General features: G+C 48.1%; 10 protein-coding genes across 10 annotated transcripts; 4 read left to right on the top strand and 6 right to left on the bottom strand.

Moving 5' to 3' along the window:
* Window positions 1–38: 38 nt before the first annotated feature.
* Window positions 39–1,050, bottom strand: N7466_002907 (uncharacterized protein; the record flags this gene model as incomplete). Its single annotated transcript, XM_057162305.1, has 2 exons — window positions 39–455; window positions 535–1,050. 2 exons carry the CDS (start codon window positions 1,048–1,050, stop codon window positions 39–41), a joined length of 933 nt encoding a protein of 310 aa, XP_057025590.1.
* Window positions 1,051–1,856: 806 nt separating this feature from the next.
* N7466_002906 (putative sexual development protein (LsdA)) lies at window positions 1,857–2,994 on the top strand (the record flags this gene model as incomplete). Its single annotated transcript, XM_057162304.1, has 2 exons — window positions 1,857–2,216; window positions 2,287–2,994. 2 exons carry the CDS (start codon window positions 1,857–1,859, stop codon window positions 2,992–2,994), a joined length of 1,068 nt encoding a protein of 355 aa, XP_057025589.1.
* A 308-nt stretch (window positions 2,995–3,302) lies between these two features.
* N7466_002905 (polysaccharide lyase family 1 protein) lies at window positions 3,303–4,643 on the bottom strand (the record flags this gene model as incomplete). Its single annotated transcript, XM_057162303.1, has 4 exons — window positions 3,303–3,881; window positions 3,955–4,051; window positions 4,107–4,232; window positions 4,306–4,643. The coding sequence occupies 4 exons, from the start codon at window positions 4,641–4,643 to the stop codon at window positions 3,303–3,305; spliced, it is 1,140 nt and encodes a 379-aa protein (XP_057025588.1).
* Window positions 4,644–6,341: 1,698 nt separating this feature from the next.
* N7466_002904 (putative amidase) lies at window positions 6,342–8,186 on the bottom strand (the record flags this gene model as incomplete). Its single annotated transcript, XM_057162302.1, has 2 exons — window positions 6,342–7,797; window positions 7,879–8,186. The coding sequence occupies 2 exons, from the start codon at window positions 8,184–8,186 to the stop codon at window positions 6,342–6,344; spliced, it is 1,764 nt and encodes a 587-aa protein (XP_057025587.1).
* A 1,461-nt stretch (window positions 8,187–9,647) lies between these two features.
* On the top strand, window positions 9,648–11,065 carry N7466_002903 (uncharacterized protein; the record flags this gene model as incomplete). Its single annotated transcript, XM_057162301.1, has 2 exons — window positions 9,648–9,866; window positions 10,001–11,065. The coding sequence occupies 2 exons, from the start codon at window positions 9,648–9,650 to the stop codon at window positions 11,063–11,065; spliced, it is 1,284 nt and encodes a 427-aa protein (XP_057025586.1).
* A 1,074-nt stretch (window positions 11,066–12,139) lies between these two features.
* N7466_002902 (uncharacterized protein) lies at window positions 12,140–13,183 on the top strand (the record flags this gene model as incomplete). Its single annotated transcript, XM_057162300.1, has 3 exons — window positions 12,140–12,448; window positions 12,500–12,594; window positions 12,661–13,183. 3 exons carry the CDS (start codon window positions 12,140–12,142, stop codon window positions 13,181–13,183), a joined length of 927 nt encoding a protein of 308 aa, XP_057025585.1.
* Window positions 13,184–13,828: 645 nt separating this feature from the next.
* Window positions 13,829–14,869, top strand: sdh2 (succinate dehydrogenase iron-sulfur protein subunit SDH2; the record flags this gene model as incomplete). The annotated part of the gene is made up of 2 exons (XM_057162299.1): window positions 13,829–14,192; window positions 14,301–14,869. 2 exons carry the CDS (start codon window positions 13,829–13,831, stop codon window positions 14,867–14,869), a joined length of 933 nt encoding a protein of 310 aa, XP_057025584.1.
* Window positions 14,870–18,001: 3,132 nt separating this feature from the next.
* Window positions 18,002–19,059, bottom strand: N7466_002900 (RTA1 domain-containing protein; the record flags this gene model as incomplete). The annotated part of the gene is made up of 2 exons (XM_057162298.1): window positions 18,002–18,765; window positions 18,879–19,059. The coding sequence occupies 2 exons, from the start codon at window positions 19,057–19,059 to the stop codon at window positions 18,002–18,004; spliced, it is 945 nt and encodes a 314-aa protein (XP_057025583.1).
* A 495-nt stretch (window positions 19,060–19,554) lies between these two features.
* N7466_002899 (Zn(II)2Cys6 transcription factor domain-containing protein) lies at window positions 19,555–20,844 on the bottom strand (the record flags this gene model as incomplete). Its single annotated transcript, XM_057162297.1, has 1 exon — window positions 19,555–20,844. One exon carries the CDS (start codon window positions 20,842–20,844, stop codon window positions 19,555–19,557), a length of 1,290 nt encoding a protein of 429 aa, XP_057025582.1.
* A 943-nt stretch (window positions 20,845–21,787) lies between these two features.
* Window positions 21,788–24,022, bottom strand: cat2 (bifunctional catalase-peroxidase Cat2; the record flags this gene model as incomplete). Its single annotated transcript, XM_057162296.1, has 1 exon — window positions 21,788–24,022. One exon carries the CDS (start codon window positions 24,020–24,022, stop codon window positions 21,788–21,790), a length of 2,235 nt encoding a protein of 744 aa, XP_057025581.1.
* Window positions 24,023–25,068: the final 1,046 nt, after the last annotated feature.

Below are 25,068 nucleotides of genomic sequence, written 5' to 3'. Positions count from 1 at the left end.
GTAACGGGTATCATCCATAATCATTGGTTGCAACATAATCAGGCGTTCAGTCTTTCCAGCTCCTGGTTCCTCATCTTTTCTTCATCCTTCAAGCGCTCAGGAACCACAGAATCCCGACCACCCTTGATCTTCCAGCCTCGCAACCGATATTTCCCAAGGTCTTGTAATGTCTTTCTTTCTACCACGCTATACTGACTCGGATCCTTGCGGTCGAAGTTAAACGGCTCATTCAACGAGACCGGCGGGTTGGTGATGATTCGTGGAATTCTCAAGCTATTGACGGACTGCGAGTGTACCATCAAGGGATGGAGCAGAATGACATCTCCTACGTTGCCTGTCATCTCATGAAAGTCATTGCACTGTTTCAAGATCGAGTCGTAAAAATCCTCCTTTGGTTTTCGGAGCTTCCAGCCACGAGGAACCATATACGGTGATACCCCGCGGGGGTTGTCGTACTTCGAGCAATGATTAGCAACTTCTTCTCGTGTCAAAAAAAATCCAAAAATCCAAAAATCAATAACACGCATCACAAACCAGGAAGCGCGCCACAAGCTTAACCGAGTCGGCACAAATCATCGTCCCACCTCCATGTTGTTGGATATCACTAAACAAGGGGATTACCAAAAGCCCCTGCTCGGGTGAATCGAGAAAATGGACAAAGAAGTCACCATCCACATGCCATCCCTGTAGCTCAGATGGACGAGGCCACTTCCCATCCATCTCGGGGGTACCAAGATTCACAATAAAGGCGTCGTTCCAGGTCGCTGAATCCTCTTCGATACGCTCTTCGCCACCGAGTAGCTCACAGATTGCCGCCCATGCTTTGGGTGCAAAGATCTTGACTGGTTCTTCTTTGTACTCGGGCATATGGGTACATTCTGTGCTCCAGGTTGTCTTGTCTGTCGGGGAGAAGCCGAGTCTTGTCCAAAGGTCGGCGGTCCACACGGCGGCCTTGTCGCGGGAAAAACATTGTGGAACGCGCACATATCCGTATTTCATGAAATGGGCAATTTCCTCAGAGGAAAGAGTTGGTTGCGCTTTGGAGGACATATCCAGCTGGTTGAATTTTCGAACTATCGCTGATCAGTTTTTTTTGTTTGTTGATGGATCATGGAAGACTGAAGTATCGCGTTTGTCCCCGAGTGTTGGTTCGTGCTGACAAAGCACGTATACATGGCAACTCTGTCCAGTTGGTTGATTCTGTTGGGGGCGGTTGGCTTAGACCAACAACACATGAGAATTGGGGCGATATTTGTGCTTTAAGGCCTCACGTAAGACAAGTGACATAGCCACAGATTATAATTATCATAGCTCAGCCCTGCTCAACCTTAATCATCTGAATCTAACATTGGAACTCCCTGCTGTTACCTTTCAAAATCTCCTTGATTGGCTGACTCGATGATCTACGGTGCGTCTAACACAGATCTCAAGGTGTGAATAGTACTAATTCTACATGAATAACAATCTGGGATTTAAAGTAAATCCCGAAGATCCGATCTTCAAGTCACACTCGCACTGCCTACTTATTTGTTTAGCTACACAAGATCTGAGACTGAGGATTATCCAAAGCTCGTACAGATGACAAGGGAAAAACAGACATGACGAGTCACAACCTTAGAACTCACTTATTTTTATTTATTAACTTCCCATGCCCGTTAGGCTTTGAGGCTTATGATGAGTGCTATTTCTGCGCTTTCGCCCTTTCGCTCTTTCCCCCTAATCCTCCTTCCTAACTTTGGTTAAAAGAGGACATCCCCTTCAATCCGAAAGTTCGCTTTGTACTAACTTGATTCTATAAGTCACATCCATTACTCACAGCTATTGTTTACCTTGCTCTAATTATTCCCGCTGTCATCATGCGTCTTATAATCTCCACCATCGCACTTCTGGGCGTGGCCTCGTCAGTCTTTGCAGCTCCGGCAAAGGTTGGACGTGCGATCCAGAAAGAACTCCCCGATGGCCTGCCTTACCCAAGTCCAAGTGAACTGTCGCTAATTGAGCAATCCGCCCGCGGAACACTCCCAAATGGCCCACCACCACCTGTCATCAGCAACAAGGGTATCACAAACTTGAAGCTGATCGCCTTCAACGAACTCTTCGAGGTGGCTTTCTTCCATGAGCTACTCACCAACATCACCGAGAACGTTGATGGTTATCGCTTCACAGATCAGGGAGACCGCGACTATGTGACTGGATCCCTTCGAGCCATTCTGGCGGTAAGTAAAACATACCCCCCAGGCCAAATGAAGATCGGTATGACCGGGTACTGATACTCCAACTCTACAGCAAGAGGAGCTCCATGCAATCCGTGCGAACAACGCCCTTGTCCATTTCAACCAGAAGCCCGTTGAGCCCTGTGAATACGTTTTCCCTGTCCAGGACTTTGATACCGCCATCGCGCTCGCCGCCACTTTCACCGATGTCGTCCTCGGCACACTGCAGGATGCCGTCGAGCGTTTTGCCTTGGGCCAAGATGCCGATCTTGCCCGCGAGATCGCTTCGGTGATTGGCAACGAGGGCGAACAGCAGGGTTGGTTCCGCGTCATGCAGGCCCTTGTTCCCAGCGAACTCCCTTTCCTCACGACTTCCGACCTGAACTTTGCCTTCACCGCTGTGCAGGGCTTTACCGTGCCGGGATCCTGTCCCGACCTTGGTGAGATCCCACTTCGCACCTTTGAGGCTTTGCAGGTCCTCACGCCGCCAACTGCCGCTTCGCAGAATATCACGTTCAAGTTTGAGGACAAGGACAATGAAGCGGATCACCTGCTGTGGGTGGCGTACATCAACCAGCTGAATGTGCCTATCGTCGAACCTCTGCATATCATTTCCAAGGATGGAACTTCGGTTGAGGCGAGCGCATTGTTCCCGTATAGCGATTACGAATTGAATGGGTTGACTATTGCGGCCGTGACCAAGAGTGATGGTCCGTTCCCAGATGCGAACTCGGTCGCTAAGTGGACTCTGGCGGGACCGGGATTGATTATTGTTGATTGATTGCATTGTATGATGGTTTGGCTTGTTTTTGAATCGATCGCATTTATTATTAGCAAGGCTGGTGGCTGAACTTTTTGTAGCCCCGAAGCCAGAGCGAGCATTACTTTAATTATTCTCTTATCAATCAAAAGAGCTGTCTCATACATGTTTGTTCACCTTAGCATCCTTACAAAGGTAATGAAATTGTTATTAAAGAATGGAAAAAGAGTATCCTACAATACAAGCACCACTACTTCCCCAAGTTCCAGCTGACACATCCTAAATACCATCCCCTGCAGAAACCTCCATATCCTAAATAATCAGGATGCTTACAGGTTACCCTGACCGGCATTAGCCTCAACATTAGCCACAACAACAGTGTAAGCCGTCGCAGCAGCAATGTTCTTGCCCTCAAAGTCAGACAAGAAATCCTCATCAGACTGGCTAAAGGTACCAGAGGATCCGAATCCGTTAATCTGGCAAACACGTCCAAGGTAGGTCGAGCAAATCTCATTGGTAGTAGTGCTGGGCGAAGTGAACAGCTTTCCATCAATGGGCGACTCAGCAACAACATCAATGTTCTGGAAAACATTGCCCTCGGCAAGAACGTAGCCGCCGGAGCCGATCTCGAACGCGTGTCCGGCGTTGTCGTACCAGTAGTTGTTGACCGCGTGCAGGAGAGTGTTACCCTGCACCTTGGGGCTGCGTCCGCTGGTGTGGTAGATGTAGTTGCCCTTCATGGTGACCAGGTCGGAGTCTCCGTCGAGGTAGATACCCCAGTAGGTGTAGGTATCGCAGGTGGCGGAGTACTCGGTCACGCCGTCGATGTAGTTGTTTGTGAGACTGATGCGGTTGTCGGCGGAGGTTCCGAGGACGTAGTGCTGACGGCCGATACGGGCGGTCTGGTACTGGTGTTAGATTACATGGCTCGAAGATGGAATTGAATGGGAGCTTTGAGATAGGGACGGGTTGGCTGCTTACGGTAACGTGGTCGATCCAGATCAGGTCGGCCTCGTCGATGGTGATGGCATCACCACCCCAGACGTACTTGGCATTGATATCGGTCACGGCAATGTTCCTATGAAACATGGTTAGTAGATTGTTCCTTCGAGGGAGTTTTTAGGTCTGCGTACTGGATGATGATGTTGCTGGCACCGCTGACAATGCGGAGACCACGGCCCTTGATGATACCGGCGGAACCCTCACCGAGAAGGGTCTTGTCGGAAGCAACAGTGATACCCAAGATACCAGCGTTGTCACTGAGAACGGTTAGCAATGCAGCCAAGGAACAAAGCTGGAAAGAAACACAAGATTCTAAGGGCGGGTTCTTACTAGGTGACCGAAACATCAGGCGCATCGGGCTCATAGTTGGTACACCAGTCATTCTGGTTGATAGCAACCTGGCAACCAGAAGCAGTACCCCAAGGCGCGCAACCAGTGGCGGTAGTGGTACCCTCTGTATCAGTGAAATCAAAGGTCTTGGTAAGAACAATCACGCGAGCCTCTGAGTCACCAAGGTACGAGACCAGCTCGTCGGTGGTAGTCGGGTAAACAGCAGTAGCAGAGCCACCACCAGTAGTTCCCTTGGCGAAGCCCTCAGCGGAGCCAGAGACACTGACGGCAGCGGCGTGAGTGGCAGCAAAAGCTGCCAGAAGAGCAGTATACTTCATATTGTAAAGAAACCGAAAAAAGAAGGAAGAAGAATGGAAAGAGTGACTAAGTGTGAAGAAGAAAGGGAGGGCATGATAGTGGGCGTATCGAGCAGCTTATATAGACGTTCGCATTGTATCATGATGCCATCGCACATACTTCGGGAGCAATGGAAGATTCAGGTTCTTCCTTCGACTCCACTGCAGTGTGGCTTGATCCATCAGCACATCCTGCATAAATCTCCCACGTGTGGGTATGGTGATATGGCTGTTGACGTTGGCGAATCGGGAACATGCATTTTGAGCCAGATGACTGGGTGATAGGGGTTGTTGGAGCTGTTTCCACTTTTTTTTTCTTTTTGCGGAGTTCAAGGGCCAGGGGGGGGGGAGATGTTGGCTTGTTAGAAGGAATTCGCCGGTGGCTAAGGTAAATTGAAGCACCAATCCGGTGTGGGTAATGGCGAGTCGCGACCAATGGAGCGGAACGGTGAAAACTAAAATTGATTAAAGTGAGTATTTTAACGTGGATGAGAAGACGCCGTGGAGACACTAAAGGGGAAATTTAGAGTAAATTGAAGGTTGGAGGATCAAGCTCGGTGCTTGAAGATGTTTCACTTTGCTACTCTTAAGTCGCTGTTGTGCCCCACAATCTACTCTATTAAGTTAAGTTGTCGGACGCTATCCTCGGTGTGGTCGATGCTCCGGGACGAAATAAAAAAAATCTAGGGCTTGAGCTACGGTGTTCCGAAGATGGTCCGGTCTATGATTAGTGCTATTATTGTTGTTGTTTGGTTCTTCGTTGAAGCTTTCTTGGCTTTGGGGAAGTAATTTCTTCCGAGGATGAAGGATATCAGTGGCATGTCTCACCTGAGATAAAACAAATTCCTCCGTCTTGGCTCTTGGCTGTGAGGAGAAGAAGTCTTGGAACTTCTATACTTGTTAGATCTCTATGGTCCTTGAAACGCCTTGGGAACCAGTTCTTCCAGTTGTCCGAAACCTAAACGGTCGCAGATCCTCCAGATGTCAGGACTGGACCCCTAAGGGGTGAACGGGCGTGTCAAATTTTCCATCAGTATCCGTGGGGTACGAGCGCATCTGACTCTACTCTGACGATCAATTCCATGATCGCCGGATGCTCTTCCTGATCTGCAATAGGGCGATATATCCACTTTTATGTCTTTATACATATTAAAGGGTCCACAAGAGGCTCCTATTTAGATAGCATCATATGGACTTTCGGAGATTATCCACTAGACGTTAATATAATGCTTAGCTCTATCAAGGCTTGACGATCCACTTTCAATATCGGTATTAGGATGCGCGAGCTCTGTTTAGTGTCTAATAAGATAAATTAGATTGCTCAGCCATTTCTCAGCAATACGTCAACTAGAGGCGCTAAAGCTGGACTAGTGGTGCAATATCGAGCTAAAGTTGCAGGGATGGACAACATTCAAAGGTACAATATCGGATGAATTGACCCTCCGGATAAGACTCGTATAGAGAGCCGTGATTAGTTAGACACGGCGAAGTTGATTTTTTTTTTTTTTTTTACATCTTGTGACTTCAATTTAGGAAGTTAAAGCTGCCGATGGATGACGCAACAAATATCAAATATTGTGAATTAATTAGTCGCTATTTGTACATGATGATGGGTAACAGTAGAAGATGCGAAGAACCATGTCTCCGCATTTTATTTTTGAGTGCAGACATATGCAAAGTTTAGATCACAGGCAGGTTGCGCTCCAAGTAGCCGCGCCACTCGGGAAGACTACGCTGCCACTTGGTACCAGAGCTCTTCTGGAGGTCCTCAATGGCACTGGCGTACTTGATCAGAGTGGGCTCGGAGAAAGCAGTGTTCATGATGGCAAGACCGTAAGGCATGCCGTCACCCTGCTCAACACCGGCGGGGACAGTGATAACGGGGTAACCGGCCTGGGCAGCGATCTGAATGCTCTGGGCAACATCTGGGGGCACAAGGAGACCATCCAGAGTACGGTTCTTGTACTTCAGAGCGGCATCGATACCCTCCTCGCGGGTGGTGCGCTGGCAATAAGCGAGAGCATCCCAGTAGGTGGAGTTCATGATACCCTTGCTCTCCATGGAGGCAATGAGACCATCCTGGCCGGAGCCAAAGGCGGGGTGAATGCTGGGGTAACCACCCTCGGAACCGTAGTTGTCAATGTTGTTCTGGACGAGGTCCTCAACGGAGCGGATGTTGGTGTTGTTGAGATCAGCGAGGTAGGTGCGCAGGTTGTTGTAGAAGTCAACCTTGACGTAGGAGTACTCGGACTCGTTGGGGAATCCACGGGTGGTACCGTAATCCCAGTTCCAGCCGTCGGGGGAAACGATGTCCTTGTAGTGGGGGAGCTCGGTGCCGTTGATGATGGTGGCACCGGCGGACTCGATCAGGGTAAGGAGCTCCTTGAGCTGGGCAATCTGGTCAGAGTCACCAAGAGCCCAGAAGGACTTCCAGGGCAGACCGAAGACAGCACCCTTCAGGGCGGTCTTGTTAGACAAGAACTGGGTGTAGCCGTCCAAGGGGGTCTTGCCCTGCTGGGCAAGAGTGTAGTTATCGCGGGTGTCAACACCGTAGATAGCGTCAAGAGCGTACACGGCATCGCGAACGGTCTTACCGAAGGTACCAATGGTATCCTGGTGCAGGGACTCGGGGATAACACCATCACGGGAGGTCAGGCCGACGGTAGGCTTGATACCAACGATAGCATTACGCTGGGCAGGGTTGATGACACTGCCGTCGGTCTCCGTACCAAGGGCAATGGGGATCAAGTTGGCACCGACGGCAACACCGGGACCAGTGCTGCTACCACCGGGGTTAACGGTGAAGTTGTAGGCACTGCGGCACTGACCACCGCGGGCGCTGAAACCCTCGGAGTAGTTGTTGGAGCGCATATCGGCCCACTCGCTCAGGGCACCCTTACCCAGGAGCAGAGCACCGGCCTTGCGCATACCATGAACAACAAAGGAGTCGCGGGGCACAACGCTACCCAGCAAAGCCCAGCAACCAGCAGTGGTCTCCATACGATCCTTAGAGGCGATGTTGTCCTTGACAATGAAAGGGATACCGTGCAGAGGGCCACGAACCTTACCTCTGGCACGCTCAACATCCAGCTGGTGGGCAATTTTGTACGCATCAGGGTTGTGTTGCAGGATGGCACTGGAATGTTGTTAGTATTTTGAATGCGAAACTACAGATAAGGAAGGTATGAGGGGGGAAGGGGGCGGGAATTGAGCGTACTTCAGGTAAGGCTGTGTCTGGGCAATACGATCAAGGTAGCACTCGAGCAACTGAACACTAGTGAAAGTGCCATTGGTCAAGCGGGCTTGGATGTCGTCAACACTGGCCTCCTCGAGTTGGAAGCCATGGCAGAGACGCATCTGGAACTGCGAGGCGCCAGGGGCACCCAGACGAGGGAAGTCATAGGCATAGGGGTCAGTCAGGATCTGAGAAGCGACGAGAGAATCAACTTCGCGACGCTCCTTGTTTCCTACGACGGAGCTGGCCAGGGCCAAGCCGCCCACGATAGCGTGCAACAAGGGAGACATATTGGATATGTCAATGAATGGTTAAAATGAAACCTCCACAGAAAACCATGTGGCAAAAGAAAGCGACGATCTTTTCAGTGTTTCTTCCTATCAGATATAAATACTCCGTTACTAAAAAGCTGGGCGCCACCCAATGCAATGTTGTCAGGAGCGGTAGTGGGTCTTTTGCTGAGTGATATTTTACGAGAATCGAGATCCACTGTTCGACACGTGGGAATTCGGCTTATTCCTGTTTAGTTTCTGTTTAGTTTTTCTTAGCTTCATTTTTAGAAGACTTTTTTTTCTTCTTCTCCAACATTCCACACTAACAAATGCAGGGAATTCCCAGAAAATGCCGTTACTCCAATTACTCCGTAGTGTTTCCTGGTAGTCGGAAGGGACGGAACGCCGGCAAAGGACCTTTGGCGTAGGTTAAGTTGCGCCTGAGCGCAACTTTCCTACCAACCACAAAGCTCCTTCAACGCCCCTTTTCTAATCTTTCTTCATAACGCCGAAAGTAAATTGATCCTGGAAATTTTTGCCGCTGCTAGTGGCTAAAGGTGGTAGTGGGAGGTGTTTGGACCTGCCTAATTGTCGATAGTTCAATCAGAAAACAGATTCTGTGCGGCATCTTAACCGCGGTCGGAGCCGGATCTCGTCAAGTTTCCCAGATCACTTACCACGATCCAGACCCGATCAGACCCACAAGTGGAGATGGAATCCTAACCAAGCATATTCGTTTGCTTCCAGCGACCTTCCCGTTACGCATGCGAAATGGCATGATAGGCTCATCCTTGGCTCGATGGGCCCTGATGTTCACCAAAAAATGCCTCACTGGGAAAACAATTTCCACTCTTGAGACTTTTGGGGCCCAGGTGAACGTTTGACTTGGATTCCTGCATATCTAGTTCTGACGCATGGACGGAGGGGTTGTTCATGCTGATCTCTTCACAGATTCAAACTGTTTCAAAGATGATCAACAGGGCCCTTGTCTCTCTGACACTTTTAATGCAATGCAAATGTATGACTGGACTGTTGGACTTGATCTCTTGGCTTAATGGTAAAAATCTCAAGTTTTCCTCCCCGGCCAATGAACCGTATGCGGAATTCCCCTTTTGATGAAAAATAACTTGGCAATCAGAGTAAAATATATTGAGACTCCACTATTCTCTTATTATGTGGTCGACTCCGAAAACTGGATGGCTTGGTTCATGCTCTCGTTGGCTACTCCGATCGATCTGCCTTGCATTTACTATTGAATAGCATTTGAAATCGCCCCCGCTCGTGGCTTTCTTTTTTTTCCTTGACTTAGACTTAGGGCAACTTCCGAGCTCATTCCCTTTGCTCAAGTTTAGTTCCGTTCATTATAGCCTGTCTCTCGCTCCAAGTCATTTCCTTTTTTTTCCTTTTGTGGCCTATACTTCTCATCATGCCCTGTTAGGAGGTTGATGTCAGTGTCATTTCTATAAATCAATTCGATCAATGACAATCCCCGCCGACATCACCGCTGCAAAGGCAGCGGGGAGAATTCCAGATGGAATCTCCCTCTCATACCTGGCCGAGTCCCGCGATCATTCCGCTATTGTGGGCATCTTGTTCATGGTCTGCTTAACTAGCATCTTGATGATTCTGCGCCTTTATGCTCGACTATTTCTCGTCAAGAAAGTTGGTGTGGACGATTGCTTAGCGATTTTGACATGGGTATGTATACACTTGTTTAAATATCTTTTTTATTATTATTAAAGACCTTCTTCTACATATCTGCATTGTTCATCTTTTTGAGGTCTTCCAAGGTTGTATAGTCGTCATAACTAACTCTAACGTCTCTGGTTTAGATGATCTACATCAGTTTTGTGGCTCTTTCAATTGTTCTGATCCACTTGGGAAGTGGTCGTCACATCGATTACATCCAATACGTCCTATCGCTAGCAACCGTTCGTGAAACCGAAGTATTGGACTTTGTTGCACACATTCTTTATACAACCGCTCTATTCCTTTGTCGACTATCCGGTCTCGCCTTCTATTACCGACTCACCGCACGCACCAGCAAACTGAACAAATCCATTCTCTTCGCTGCCCCATTCCTTTTCGCTGCATTCCTTCCCCAGATCTTCCTTTTGATCTTCCACTGTCAACCCGTCACCGGCCTATGGCCCTATTCTTGGCAGCCAGGCGTCGACGACTACACCTGCCTATCCTGGGGTCTGGTCTATTCCGTCAACTCAGGCCTCTCCCTAGCTTGCGATGTGATGATGTTCGTCTTGCCCGCAATCCTTATCAAGCAACTTCACGTTTCCTTGAAAAACAAGATCAAGCTTTCAATCGTCATGTTCCCCGGTGTCTTGTCAGTCTTTCTTCCCCAATATACTCCAATCTCTTTCTGGAATCTCAAACTAACAATTTCCGACAGTGTGATCATTATCTCCGCCATCCGCGTCTGGCTAGTCGTCAAGGGTCAATGGGCTACCGATGGTAGCTGGGCATACAACCCCATGCTGTGTGTTGAGAACGCGGAAATTGCTGGAACACTGGTTGCTCTTTCTGTGCCTGCCCTGAAACCCGTTTTCGGAAACATTTTCTCCCAATTAACCGAGTACACTGGTAGTCGTACTCGGTCTCGGTCTCGCTCTGCGGGAGACAGACTGCGAAGTCAATCGAAACCTGCGAGTGCCTTGGGCTCGTCTGCTGTCCGCGATGATAAACGACTACTGAACTGGTCGAAGATCGGTCAAGATGAGTACGAGATGATGCCCTCGGAGGTTTCTGTGGTTCGAAATCCTTCAAACGCTACAAAGATTCCTGGCATTCATGTGACTAATGAGATTAATATTACTCATGGAGAGGAGAGGAGGTCGCCGTCGCCGCAGTCTTCTATCCGGCCTTCTTCTCACGAGACATAGAATATCAAATCTATAGACTATAGATTATAAACATAATAATACAAAAGCTTTCTTTTTTTTCCCTAATCACAGGCGCAGTATTCCTGGAATCTCTGTTCGCTGGATATAGAAGAGGTGTGTGGCACATGAAATTTGAAAGCTGGGGCTGGTGAAAATAATGTGTAGGCTAAGAGTTGGGTTAAGAGGAAGAATTCAGTTGTCCTGGTATAAGACTGGCACCTGTGGTCGAGCGGTATATCCCTCCCACTATTCCCCCAAAGTTGGCCGCGGGACTTTGGGGGTGGGTAGTCAGTCACATGGGAAACATCGCCCAGAGCAGATCTCCCCCCGGTGGCTATATGCCGCCAGGGGGGGGGGTCCCTCTGGGCTTGATGTTTGCCATTTTTTTATAATTGACCATGCTTAATTTTAATATCTGCTTCTTTTTTGAAGCTCAATTTGACTATGTGGCGTGGAAAAATAGGAGTATTGCGGAGGGTCAATTTCCGGGCTGATGCATACGAAGCTATTCAGAACATTCTTCAGAAGTACAAAAGGAAACCAAACCAGCCCGGGTTCGAACCTGGCTCTTTCCAAATAATAAAAAACGCACTTCAGTCCCCTTCCTGTTCCCAAGGTTTGGGTCAATTAGAGACATTCAATTGCTATTCTAGGACAGCCTTAAAGATGGATATTGTGGATGTTGAAGTTCCCCGCATCGTACCTGGGCAATTAGTAATGCGCTGACAGTTTCATGCATGAGCACGTCAAGCTAACCTCTAGGGGAAATAGAACACGGCCTCTCGGCTCTATTTCACGCCGAACAGAACAAGAAACCAATTGTCTGTTTTCAAAATCCAGATTCCGGGTTTACTAGTTATGGCTAAACTTGAGACTATAGTTGATTAACAATCATCTGCTTCCATGGTTGACAAACCACCCAAGTGCTTCAACCTGGAAACATTTAGCGACTTCCGTACTTTGAGATATCTACAAGGTTGTTATAAGCTCTTGGAAGTAGGTATATTCTCAATTTTGATTTTCATTCAAGGAATTCACCGTCCTAATTATAATTTTCATTTACCACTCGAACCCATGACTCTCAAATATCTCGTCACCGGAGCCACGGGTGGACTAGGCTCACAGGTGCTGTCCTATCTTGTTGCCAATGTTCCTGCTTCAGAATACGCTGCCGCCTCATCAAGTGAAGCCAATCGCAAGCAATTTGAAGAGCAAGGCATCGCATTTCGGTTAGTCAACTACGATGATGCTTCTTCGATGAAGACAGCATTCGAAGATGTCGAAAACCTGTTCTTTGTCAGCACCAGCACGTTTGATGTCGAGAAGCGAGAGAAACAGCATCAACGCTTTGTCAACATAGCGAAAGAGATGAAAGTCCAACATGTATGTCCATAGCTCCATATCCCAAAGTTGCTGTTTAATGACCCTCTATAGGTGTGGTACACATCTCTCGCGTTTGGTGGACTGCGGTCCGACTCCAAGGCAGATGTGCAACAAGCTCATTTAAGCACTGAGGAAATGTTGCGGAAGTAAGGACTATCCATGGTAGACCGGCAATCAACTTCCCAGCATTGTATAGCTGACTCGAATCCTAGCGCTGATATCAACTTCACGTCAATTCGTGAAGGCCTCTACACTGATGCCTTTCCGATTTTCATGGGCTGGTACCCCAGTACCGAGAAGGTATATCTACCGTCCGATGGTCCGATCGCCTTCACACTGCGGGCGGAATTGGGCGAAGCAACTGCTCGATTAATGGTCCGAGGTGGTCATGACCGAGAGATTGTGCTGCTCACTGCACAAGAGGCAGTAACATTCGCTGATATAATCGAGGTGATCAATGAGACCACAGGCCGGCAGGTTCAGCTGGAGCTCGTCTCTCCCGAGGAATTCGTGAAGGTCAAGGCCGCAGGGGATGTCGGAGGAAAACCAAAAGCATTCTTTGAGAAGCTGTTGACATGGTATGATGCGATCAAGAAGGGTGATGCTGGAGTCACGGATCCGTTGATGGCGGATTTGTTGGAGAGAGAGCCGACGCCGGCCCGAGAGGCCATTCGCGCGTTTTTGAAGGAGGATCGGGACTATGAATGGCATCAAAATTATGCAAACCGGGGTTAGTTTAGTATGAAAAGGCCGCAAAGGGAGATCGATCGAGTGGAGGGTTTCATGGCACGTGTGACGTGAGTAAGATGATCAACCTTGCATATACAAGAGGAAGCACCGAGGTTGAGAGCCGAAGCCGTTGTTTGCTCGGCTCCCGATCCGGGAGTTTTGTGGCCTTGAGGCCTGAGGTGTCAATCACGGGATTTGTTTTACACAGAGCAATTGGAGGCAAATGGATACCACAGAAGTGATATAATTCATATCAATGGGCAGATCAGTAATGATATCATCAATTTATAGAATTCATTATCAATCGGGCCTACCATTCCATTCGAAAATGAATTGTCAACCCGGCAACCGAGCGGCAGTAGACAACTCCCCAGCGCTAGACACACTTGCAAGCAAAAGCCGTGTCCGCCCGATTTCTTGACAATTAGCCCCGCCGTGATTGGTCGACACCAGCTGACTCAGCTTTTTACCGATTCTCAAACCCGAGGTTACTGACAGGACTCCTTGACTTCAATTTGTTCGTCTTGGTTTGTTGGTGATCCTCCACGCCGGCTCGTCCTATTTTGACCCTCTCCTCTCCACGGTTTCTCCCCCGCGTGTTGCTTCCCCCATTGACCCATCACCACCGAAGTTTTGTCACCTTCGCCCGTCATGGCCTCCCTCCGCACTACATCGCGACTCTTCGCTGCGTCGCGCCCACTGTTCCGGTCCGCCACCTTCGCTCGTTCCTATGCCACCGTCGAGGCCTCTCGGAATGTCGACCCTACTCCCTCTGAGAACCCTTCCATGAAGACCTTCAAGGTCTACCGTTGGAACCCGGACACCCCGAGCGAGAAGCCCACCATGGAGAGCTACCAGCTCGACCTCAAGAAGACCGGTCCCATGATGCTTGACGCTCTCATCCGCATTAAGAACGAAATCGACCCCACTCTGACTTTCCGTCGCTCTTGCCGTGAGGGTATCTGTGGTTCTTGCGCCATGAACATCGACGGTGTTAACACCCTGGCTTGCCTGTGTATGTCGTCTCTTTTTCCCCACGCATTGATCTCGGTCTCCCCGCAAAGAGTAGAGATGGAGACCTTGATATGATGTATGAAACAATGTTTACTAACATCTTAACCAGGCCGTATCCCTACCGACACTGCCACCGACTCTCGCATCTACCCGTTGCCTCACACCTACGTCGTCAAGGATCTTGTTCCCGATCTCACCCTTTTCTACAAGCAATACAAGTCTATCAAGCCCTACCTGCAGCGCGATACCCCCACTGAGGATGTGAGTATTGCATATAACCTTGATCACCCCCCAATGGCTTGGTCAACCCTGTACATATTAGATGCATGCATACTAACGGAAGGGAAAAAAAAACAGGGTCTTGAGTTCCGCCAAAGTCCCGCCGATCGCAAGAAGCTCGATGGTCTCTACGAATGTATTCTCTGCGCCTGCTGCTCTACCTCCTGCCCATCTTACTGGTGGAACAGCGAGGAGTACCTTGGTCCTGCCATTCTCCTGCAGTCCTACCGTTGGTTGATTGACTCCCGCGACGAGCGCACCGCTGAGCGCAAGGCTGCTCTTGACAACAGCATGAGCGTCTACCGTTGCCACACCATTCTCAACTGCACACGAACCTGCCCCAAGGGTCTTAACCCCGGTCGTGCCATTGCTGAGACCAAGAAGATGTTGGCCGCTTAAATTGTGGATATAAAAACGGAGTTGGAATTTTCCTTTCTGTCCTTATGTGCCAGCCGCTTTTTTATTTGTCTTTTTATTTCCTTGTTTCTTTTTTTCCTTATCTTACTTTTATTGACCGACCCTATCACGGATGTTTTCATAGGTGTAAAGTGTGGACATTTTCTTCCAGGAATGCAGTGGTAATCCATTTTCCTTGAATCTTGATTTTCAGTAGCTTAAATTTGGGGGGTTGAGCGATTTGATTCGGCTATATGCTCGATGGGTCGATGAGCCGCAACCCATGTCATTGACTGTAGTACTAATTTTGCCACGGATTTTGACATTTCTATATCTCACCTCAAAATCCGGTTTTAGAACAAAACAATGAACTTGAACTTATACTCCAAGTCCACTGTTTTCATTTCTGTTATTCAATCTTTTCCGATGTCGATCCCCAGCTTTTCTCGGGGCATTTGACTTACGCGGGTCCAGTCCATGCGGCTATTTGTTTTCCCCATCTTCCGCCACATCTCCAGTTTTTTCCCAACATTTGAATCAATTCTATTCGTTCATTTCATAATATATAAAAACACAAAAACTCATATGTTCTAGGTTGATTACATACTAATCATATTTCCAGTTCGTAATTATTCTGCACCTCAGTAGATTAATTGGATCAAAGCAGTCAATCTTTTACTATATATATATATACATAATTCACATGTGCAGAACAAACAGGGCTGAACACTTGTAACTTGGGTACATACATCTTGGTTGGACCTGCATGTGGGGTTGTTTATATGTATATTGATGTACTCATGCGTGGACAGTACATGCGGCATGTGTGCACACATGCATATATATATATGCACATTTTGGCTTGAGTTACATGTGCATGTTGTAGCATATATTTTTAATTAACCCTCAAGCATCGTTAAGCAATTGACAAGTGTCCCAGTAAACTTCATCATCTTTCAAAAGGTCTTACAAATAAAAAGGCAGAAAACAGACTAAAGTCAAACAAAAAACATGAGACAAAAATCAAATGGTCCGTCGGGGAGTTGAACCCTGGACCTTTCAATGTTCCCATGTTAACCGAAGTCACGTGCAAACCGAACCCCAAGCCTTTCCCATGTTCACAGAACTTTTGAGAGGTGCATAAAAACAGACTAAAGTCCACCAAAAATGTAAAAAAAGTACCTGGACCAGCGGGGAATTGAACCCCGGACCTTTCCCAAGCTCAATAAGTCGAGTGCGAAGGGAAAATCATACCCCTAGACCACTAGCCCGAGTATATGCTGTTTTTACAAGAAAAAATATGAAGTATTCCCCAAAAAATTGAAGTATCCAGATTTTTAAGATTTTATACGGACAAATTGATAAGAGATTGTAGACAAACCATTCTCCCGGACCAACAGCCCTAGTATATACTCTTTGTCAAGTAAAAATTTCAATTACCCAGCAAAAATATGAAGTATCTGGATTTTTAAGAATTTATACGAACAAATAGATAAGAGATTGTTATACCTCTAGAGGTATATACTATTTTATCAAGTAAAAGTATTAAGTATTCAGATTTAACAATTATAGAGTCTTACCCCTATATTAACAGCCCTAGTATGTACTATTTAACTTAACCAAGTGAAAATATCTGTTACGGGTCGCAGGTTCCCGCATGTATTGGTAATATCTCGGTAGAAGTGCATAGATGGTCCTAGCGGGCCACTGTAGTGCAGAACACTGAACTGAGAGGGCTTCAGGAGAAGTCCTGGAAACTAGTAGTTAGTCTTGTGAATCTACCACAGATAAAGAGTCTCTACCCTTATTCCCACACATCATTGTACACTGCCTTGAAACCTAGGACGCCCTAGACCATCCTAGACCTTCCCGGAGGATCCCCAAACTTCTGTTACCACGTCCATCTGTCTCAGACTCTCAGCAGTGAGCACTCTGAACTCAACCCACCCCAGGCCTTCAGCATCTACCCCAGAGCTGAGCCTCACAATATTAAGTATCTAGAATTGACAATTTATGGCAGAAATCATACACCTAGGACAACAGCCCGGATTGATACTTGTTAACCAAGTAAAAGTATCAAGTGTCTAGATTTAACAATTTGGGAAAATCATAGCCTTAGAAAGAGTATATTCTGGAGCTGTTGATCTAGGGATGATTTTATAAATTGTTAACTAGACACTTAATACTTTCACCTGATTAAATAGTATAATACAAGTGTTGTCGCCGCGCGTGCGCGCGGCGATTGAACCTAAAGTCAATCAGAGACCCCAGCTGTGGCATTTTCTTTGGACCCACTTTGGGCCTCTCAGCCAATAAGGTGCTGCAAAAAAAAACACAGGTTCGCGCGTAGTAGAGGGCTTGATTGACTTGACTTGACTTGATGACTTGATGACTTGATGGGGCAGCGTCAAAACTGCCAGGTACGTATGTGACACGAACTTTTTTCCCTGGGGGTTCCCCCCAAGTCTCTGCCTACGGCAGGGGTCTTATCCTGTAATAAATTAATTTATTGAACTCCGTTTGACGTTGAGCCCCTGCACTTCCTTACATGTTGAATCCTTGAACTGCATTATATGTTGAATTTCTTATTGTTGCGCCCCTTCTTCCGCTGATTTACGCAGTGAGCATCATTTGAGGTTCCGGTAGGAAGCTTGTTCTTGAGTTCAACTGGGGGTGTGTTCTTCTTTTTTGAGTCCTTGGAAGATGTTGCATTAAATGCCGGTATAGAATAAGATTCATCTTCCTCTCTGATTGAGAGACGACCTCGCAAGTCTTGCGTATATTTGCTGAAGATATCGTAAATGAACGTCTGCGTATTGAAGTTCTTCTCTTTGATTGATCGAAGAACTGAGTCTCGGACGTCGACTTGGTGGATTTGAATCAAGATTGTTAGCATTGCAAAGTAAGGCTTAACATGGAGATTAAGTTCCTTGAGTCTCATATATCGAGCACAATAATCGTCAAGAAACGCAGTTACGGTGGGATAATCAGTTCGTTTGAGGTTGAAGAATGCGCCAATTTGCCCCATAAATCCAACCAAAATTCGAACTTTTCCATACATAACAAAACCTACAATCCTCAATCAAAGCAAAGCAACCCTCCAAAACGAAATCAAGTGCTCCAAGGACCAGTTGACTAGACCAGACCTTTGCCCCGAGTCCCACAAGTTAGCTCATAACCCTGCTCATCCTTGCACCGAGACAAAGCAACATTCTCCCCACCCATCCGCGGCGTCCCAATCCTCTCAAAATCCACCTTCCCAAACCTGCGAGCCTTCTTGATAAGTAAACCAGGATGCAAGAAAACCAAAAGCAACATCGAAAAAAACATCATAAACGCATCAAACACATAAATATAAACCTCACTAGTATTCACCGCAGCCATCGAACCCGCCCCAAACTGCACAGTCCTCACAAGATTACGCAGCATGATCGCAAAACACGCCCCATAAATCCCCCACATATAGCGCCTCCAGCCCAGATCTTCCTCTAGGGCCAAAAACCGCGTGGGCGGCGTCTTCGAAAGCCTCCGGTGGAAGGCCACAGCGATGAGGACGAAAAAGACGAAGACGACCAGCGAGAAGATCAGGCCCGCCAGGACAACCTTTTTGCCTATGTCCATGATATTCTGATCGCCGGTGACTTGGACGCCGGCTCCGCCGAGCTGGGTGCAGAAACAAAACATGTCGTTCAGGACAAAGACGAATGTTAGGACACCTGGGCGCATGGGGGAGAGGTGCTCTGCGTTGAAGGAGCGGATGATTCGGCCCAGGACCATGTAGATTGTTGCTGATATGAGGGGTGGAGCGCAGAGGATGAGGATTTCCTGCAGCGCCCAGGATCCGATGTCTGTTCTGGATTGATGGGACCGGGCTCGTCCGTAATAGCCGAACGTTTCACCTGTGGTTTGGGTTTTGTTAGTCTCTGGACCCTTTCTCGGCACATGCAAGTAGATAATTGAAGAACGGGGAAAGGAGGGTCGGTGGAATGGGGATTTAGGATCGTACATATACCGCCCAATATAAGAGGGATAAAATACGCAGCACGGTAGGGGATTGTCAGGATGATGTGGGCGAGTGTCGTTATACCGAATATCCCCATGAAGGCATACCCGGCTGTGGCTGATGGTGTGTATGGGTAGAAGTCGACATACGGGTCAGACCCGTTTACGCCGGCATGGTAGACGATGTCCATTTTCTGTCTTGCTGGATGTGCAATTGGGATATTTTGAGAAAAATTGACTAATTTGAAGAGCCAGAGCAGTTGGCTCTTATTTATGAGAAGGAGGTTGCTAGGGACTTTGAAAATAGGCGCCTTCTTTGGTGATCTACAACACAGCGTACTCCTGTAAGCCCGATTAGGAAACTTTTTGTACGAGTACGGGTGGAGCGCTGTGGGGTGGTTGACGATAACCTTCAATATGAGCCTTTCTTTAGTGGGTCATATCCATACAATCTACTGAATCTGAGCTGTTTCGTGGTTCAAATGTTTAGGCAGAGAAAAAGTGTATTAATTATAGCAATGGGCTAAGATGTTCTCACAGTATATGATCCACTTCCAAGCAAACTTATGGTTTTTATCGTGGACCCCAGAGGTCGGCACCTGGTCCCCTTCATTTGTCACTGGAACATTGAAAGACTATGACGTTACATGAGATTTTACTTTAGATTCCTTCAATTGATAATAACGCTATGACGTGCCTGATTGCACCTGCCGGGATTTTTGCAAAGGCCATTCCAGCCAAAGATGATAATCGAAAGGCAGGGAACTCGATATTCCCATCAACACATGTTCGGACCAGCCTTCCATGAACCACGTCGTCTCCATAAACTTCAACAAAACTGCCCAATATGCAAGCACGACCAGAGCCTTGGGCCGCTTCTGCTCTATGAAATGAACAAACTCCTCAGGTCGACGATAAAGCCAACCGATCACCAAATCCATCAAGAACACACCCGGCATTCCCACAGACAATTTATCGTACAGCTCCTTCACCATCTCAAATAAATTTTGAATAGCAGACACGCATATCTCCCGTTCATGAAGGTCCATTTCTCCCTCTTCGACGAACCGCTGTACCGCTTGAAGATGAATGACGTTCTCATGAAGTTCACTGCGCAGCGCAGGAGTGAGCTTATACACTGGAGGCTTATTCCCCTTTGGCCCAAGGATTCCACTGAATATTTTCGCATGGTGCGATTGTAGAATGGACTTCACTCCGTTCATGAGGACAAGCCATTCCGAAGGCCCATGGTCACTGAAGATGAGGTATTCGCCCGGTCGTGGGCCTCGTCCGAAATAGATGAAACAAATCAGGACAGCTGACATGTAAACCTGCTGGCAATTGTCGGCATTCAGCTGGGCAAGGACGGACGTGACCGAGCGAATGCCGAAGGTGAAATGGCTGTCCGCTTGTTCGATATATTGTCCACGTAGTTCTGGTTTCTGGTATCCCAGGTGGAGTGCGGACAGAGCCATGATCAGGTGCAAGATAGATGGGAACTCGATCCCCCATTCGGGGATATGCTTTTGCCATAGATCATGTACATCTTCGTCGTCCACTCGCATGGTGCGGTATGTAGAAATGGTGTAGTGGTGGAAGAGCTGTAGATCGGGTAACGAGATATTCTTGATACAGCCTTCGTGAGAAAGTTCGCGTTGAGACGCTTTAGATGCTTTAGATTCCTTTGGACTCTCCTTTGACTTGGAGAGTCTGAAGGTCTGTTTCATTTCCCCTGTTGCATAATGGTAGGGTCTGAATCTCTGTACCAAGGGCCGTGCTTCGGGGTTTGATTTTGAAGATTCCGAGGGTGATATAGACCGGACATCGCTAGTGAATGAGCATTCCACATTGTGATTGAGACAATTGATGCATGTAGGACGTTTTTCATCGCACTTTAAATGATTATGAAGTCGGTCATCTTCCACTCCATATCGTACACGACGCAAGCAAAACAAGGAACGAAGAATTTCGCGCATGATGAGGAATACAGATTGAGAAGAGCAGCTCAAACAATATGCATGGAATTCAAAAGCAAATAGACTCACTTTAATCCTCCGTTTCTTACAATTAGCGCATCCTTCCCGTGATTTCCGATGAGAACGTCGCGATCGAACTGTTCTTTCACCGTTGAGATCCATTTTCTCGCGTCAGAGGCAAAATGCAAACGAATACGATCTCCTTATGCTATTCTGGGACTTGGAATGTAAGCAGAGAAGCGTGGCCTCCCGGGTTTAACCTTGAATTTTGTAGGTCAATATTCCAAATAGTAAGCTAAATGGCCAAGCAAGATACGGATACGTCGGAATTTCTACTTTTGAATTAGTTTCACGTGCTTGAACACTTAGTCATCGCGTTAACGGATAAAATTGCTGCCGAGTCGACAATGGACATGTTCCTGATGTATTAGATTTTTAAGAATAGGACAAGAGAGAGTCTTTATCAATTGAAAAACGGCATCCGAAAATTGGTGAATTATTTAGGTGTTTGCAACAAGTTGTAAAGTTGGCGTAAATTACTTCCACGCGATTTTCCTTGGGGGGAGGGGGAACTGGCCAACCAAGATTGGTCTTGGCGTTCTAGACCGCGCGCTGTCTCTAAAAACCGCAAAAAAGGCTGTGGCATTAGTATCCTTTGATGTGGCAAAAGTCGCATTCAAATTCAAAATCTCAAGTTTCCGATTAATCTCTTGGTATAATTTAGCTCACTGTCGATCGTGTCTCAAGCAGACTTGACGGCGCAAGTTTTGATACAGATCGAAACCGATACTACAAAAAAGGCTTATATCAATAGGATATGGAGGTGGAGCAGTTGTGAAATATGAAGCTAATTGTCATTCAAATGGAATCATAAGGCAGTCTTCGTAAAAATAAATCGATACATGTAGTGACGTAGCACTAGGTTTTGTCCACAACTGAATTCTTAAAGATGAGCAGGGCGGCTGAAGGGAGCAGCATAAGCCAAGTCGAAGCGGTCCAAGTTCATAACCTTATCCCAAGCACTGACAAAGTCACGCACGAACTGGGACTGGCCATCGTGGCTACCGTAAAGCTCAGAAAGAGCGCGGAGCTCAGCGTGGTGACCGAAAATGAGATCAACACGGGTGGCATCCCACTTCTTAGCACCAGTCTTGCGGTCAATACCCTCGAAGGTCTCGTTATCAGCACCAGTAGGCTTCCACTCGGTGTTCATGTCGAGCAGATTGACGAAGAAGTCGTTGGTCAGCTGGCCAGGGCGCTGGGTGAGGACACCAGCGTTGGAGCGGTCCCAGTTGCCGTTGAGGACACGCAGACCACCGACGAGGACGGTGAGCTCGGGAGCGGACAGAGTCAGGAGCTGAGCGCGATCAACGAGCATCTGCTCAGTGCGGACACGACCAGTGGAGCGGCCGTAGTTGCGGAAACCATCGGCGAAGGGCTCCAGGAAGCCGAAGGAGTCGACATCGGTCTGCTCCTCGGTGGCATCGGTACGACCGGGGGTGAAGGGAACGGGGATACCGGCAGCCTTCTCCAGAGCGGCGGAACCGGCCAGGACAATGAGGTCGGCCAGCGACACCCGCTTGTTACCAGTCTGGGAGCCGTTGTAACGGCGCTGAATGTCTTCCAGGACCTTCAGGACCTCCTGCAGCTGGGCGGGGTTGTTGATCTCCCACTTGTTCTGGGGAGCGAGACGGATACGGGCACCGTTGGCACCACCGCGCTTGTCACCACCACGGAAGGTAGAGGCCGAGGCCCAGGCAGTAGAGATGAACTTGGTGTGCTCGACACCGGAGTTGAGGATCTCTCGCTTCAACTCAGCGACATCCTCCACATCGATGAGAGGGTGGTTCACAGCGGGGACGGGGTCTTCCCAGAGGAGAGTCTCCTGGGGAATCTCAGGTCCGAGCCAGCGGACACGGGGACCCATATCACGGTGAAGCAGCTTGAACCAAGCGCGGGCGAAAGCGTCAGCGAGCTGGTCGGGGTTGGCGAGGAAGCGGCGCGAGATCTTCTCGTACTCAGGGTCAAAGCGCAGAGACAGATCAGTGGTAAGCATGCGGGGCTTCTGCTTCTTGTTGGCGTCGAAAGCGTGGGGGATGATGTCCTCGGCGTTCTTGGCGGTCCACTGATTGGCACCAGCGGGGGACTTGGTCAACTCCCACTCGTACTTGAAGAGGTACTCAAGGAACTGGTTGCTCCACTTGGTAGGAGTCTTCGTCCAGGTAACCTCCAGACCAGAGGTGATGGCATCAGCACCCTTTCCGGTGCCGTGCTTGCTGGTCCAACCAAGACCCTGCTGGTGAAGACCGGCGGCTTCGGGTTCCGCGCCGACATTGTCTGCGGGACCAGCTCCGTGGGTCTTACCGAAAGTGTGACCACCGGCAATCAGAGCCACGGTCTCCTCGTCGTCCATGGCCATACGGCCGAAGGTGATACGAATATCCCGAGCAGCAGCAATGGGGTCAGGGTTGGCATCAGGACCCTCAGGGTTCACGTAAATCAAACCCATGACGACAGCTGCCAAGGGGTTCTCAAGATCACGAGTCTTGATGTCACTCTGCTTCTTCTTCTCATCTTCATTCTCAGCCTTGTAGCGGACATCGTTGGTGAACCAGACGGTCTCGCCACCCCAGTAAACAGACTCATCAGCCTCCCAGACATCAGGACGACCACCAGCGAAGCCAAAGGTCTTGAAGCCCATGGACTCCAGAGCGACATTTCCGGTGAGGAGCAGGAGATCAGCCCAAGAGATCTTGTTGCCATACTTCTGCTTAATGGGCCACAGCAGGCGGCGGGCCTTGTCCAAGCTGACGTTATCGGGCCAGCTGTTAAGTGGGGCAAATCTCTGCTGACCCTGGCCACCACCTCCACGACCGTCGAACACCCGGTAAGTACCGGCACTGTGCCACGCCATGCGAATGAACAGACCACCGTAGTGACCGAAATCAGCGGGCCAGAAATCCTGAGAGTCGGTCATCAGGTTGTGGAGATCCTTCTTCAGTGCATAGTAATCGAGGCTCTTGAAAGCTTGTGCATAGTCAAAGTCCTTGCCCATTGGGTTGGTCGTCTCGGTGTGCTGACGCAAGACATTGAGCTTGAGGCCTTCGGGCCACCAGTTGTGATTCCTGGTGCCACCGCCGGCGACATTGGCGGGTTTGTGAACTGGACATTCACCCATGGTTGCGATATTGAACAGGGGTAAAGGATTATGGGTATGAAGAGAAAGAGGAATGAAAGAGGGAAAAGTCAAAAAAAGAGAGCTAGAGGGCACCCCGCACTCTTTAAAAGACGAATGACGGGAAACTTATTAGAAGCTCGGGATGTTTGTCATCTGGTTGGCGGGAACAAGTTCTGGACCAAGTGATTCCTAAGCTACGACCTTCTATTGGGCCAGACCGCCGCAGCTTGTTAATTGTACTTTTTGGTACTTTTTGTTACTTGTGGGGGAAAAACAGTTGATCTCTTATGCGGGGAAAGATGCACAAGCTGCGAATCGGCGAATCCCGATGTCGCTTTTCCCATTTCCCTCTTATTAAGTTGGCCACTTTTGTACGACTAAGCATTAGAGTCTCGACTTCCCCCTCCTCTTTCTCCAACAAATTCCATTATATTCCGTTATATTCCGAATCTTCTTTGTACCCAAATGTCTTGGTCAAGCAATGATGTACAATCCCTTTGACATCCAAATGAATATTTTGAAAGCTTCTCGAGTCCTCAACCATGCAAAATTTGATATCCTGATTCCTTCATCTCCAAGATCACGGGACTTGAGTCGTCATGACTACCTGACTCCACCGTGGTACAAAACAATCATTTTAGCTTGGCTTATTGGCTAATAGCCATTGACTTATTCCGGAGTCTCCTTCTCCTTCGCGGTACTCGCCGAAATCTTCAAGTGGTACCGGATGACGTAAGTCTCGTAACAGTTGAAATTCGGTTTTTTTTCCCAGTAACAATTCTGAATTTTTTTGGGGGGGTTTTTTTTTTAAAAAAAAAACACACAATGACTCCATTCCGTTACCTCCAAGTCCTTTCATTCTTTACATTGCTTTCCGATGTGCCTGCAACATCTCTGCATTTCGTGAATAGCTGACGGATTAGGAAGGTATATCCGGGAACTGGATTACCTTTGGAGACCTCGGGAGGTGGGCCCATCACCTCAACAAAACACCAAACAAAAATCTACAAGGATCTTTCCAATCAATAACATTGAACTCTCAATGC

Source organism: Penicillium verhagenii (assembly GCF_028828195.1).
Source record: "Penicillium verhagenii strain IBT 33310 chromosome Unknown utg000003l_segment0_segment0, whole genome shotgun sequence".
Taxonomy (NCBI): domain Eukaryota; kingdom Fungi; phylum Ascomycota; class Eurotiomycetes; order Eurotiales; family Aspergillaceae; genus Penicillium; species Penicillium verhagenii.
The sequence above is the reverse complement of the archived record's forward strand: the minus strand, read 5'-3'. Positions and strand labels throughout refer to the sequence as shown.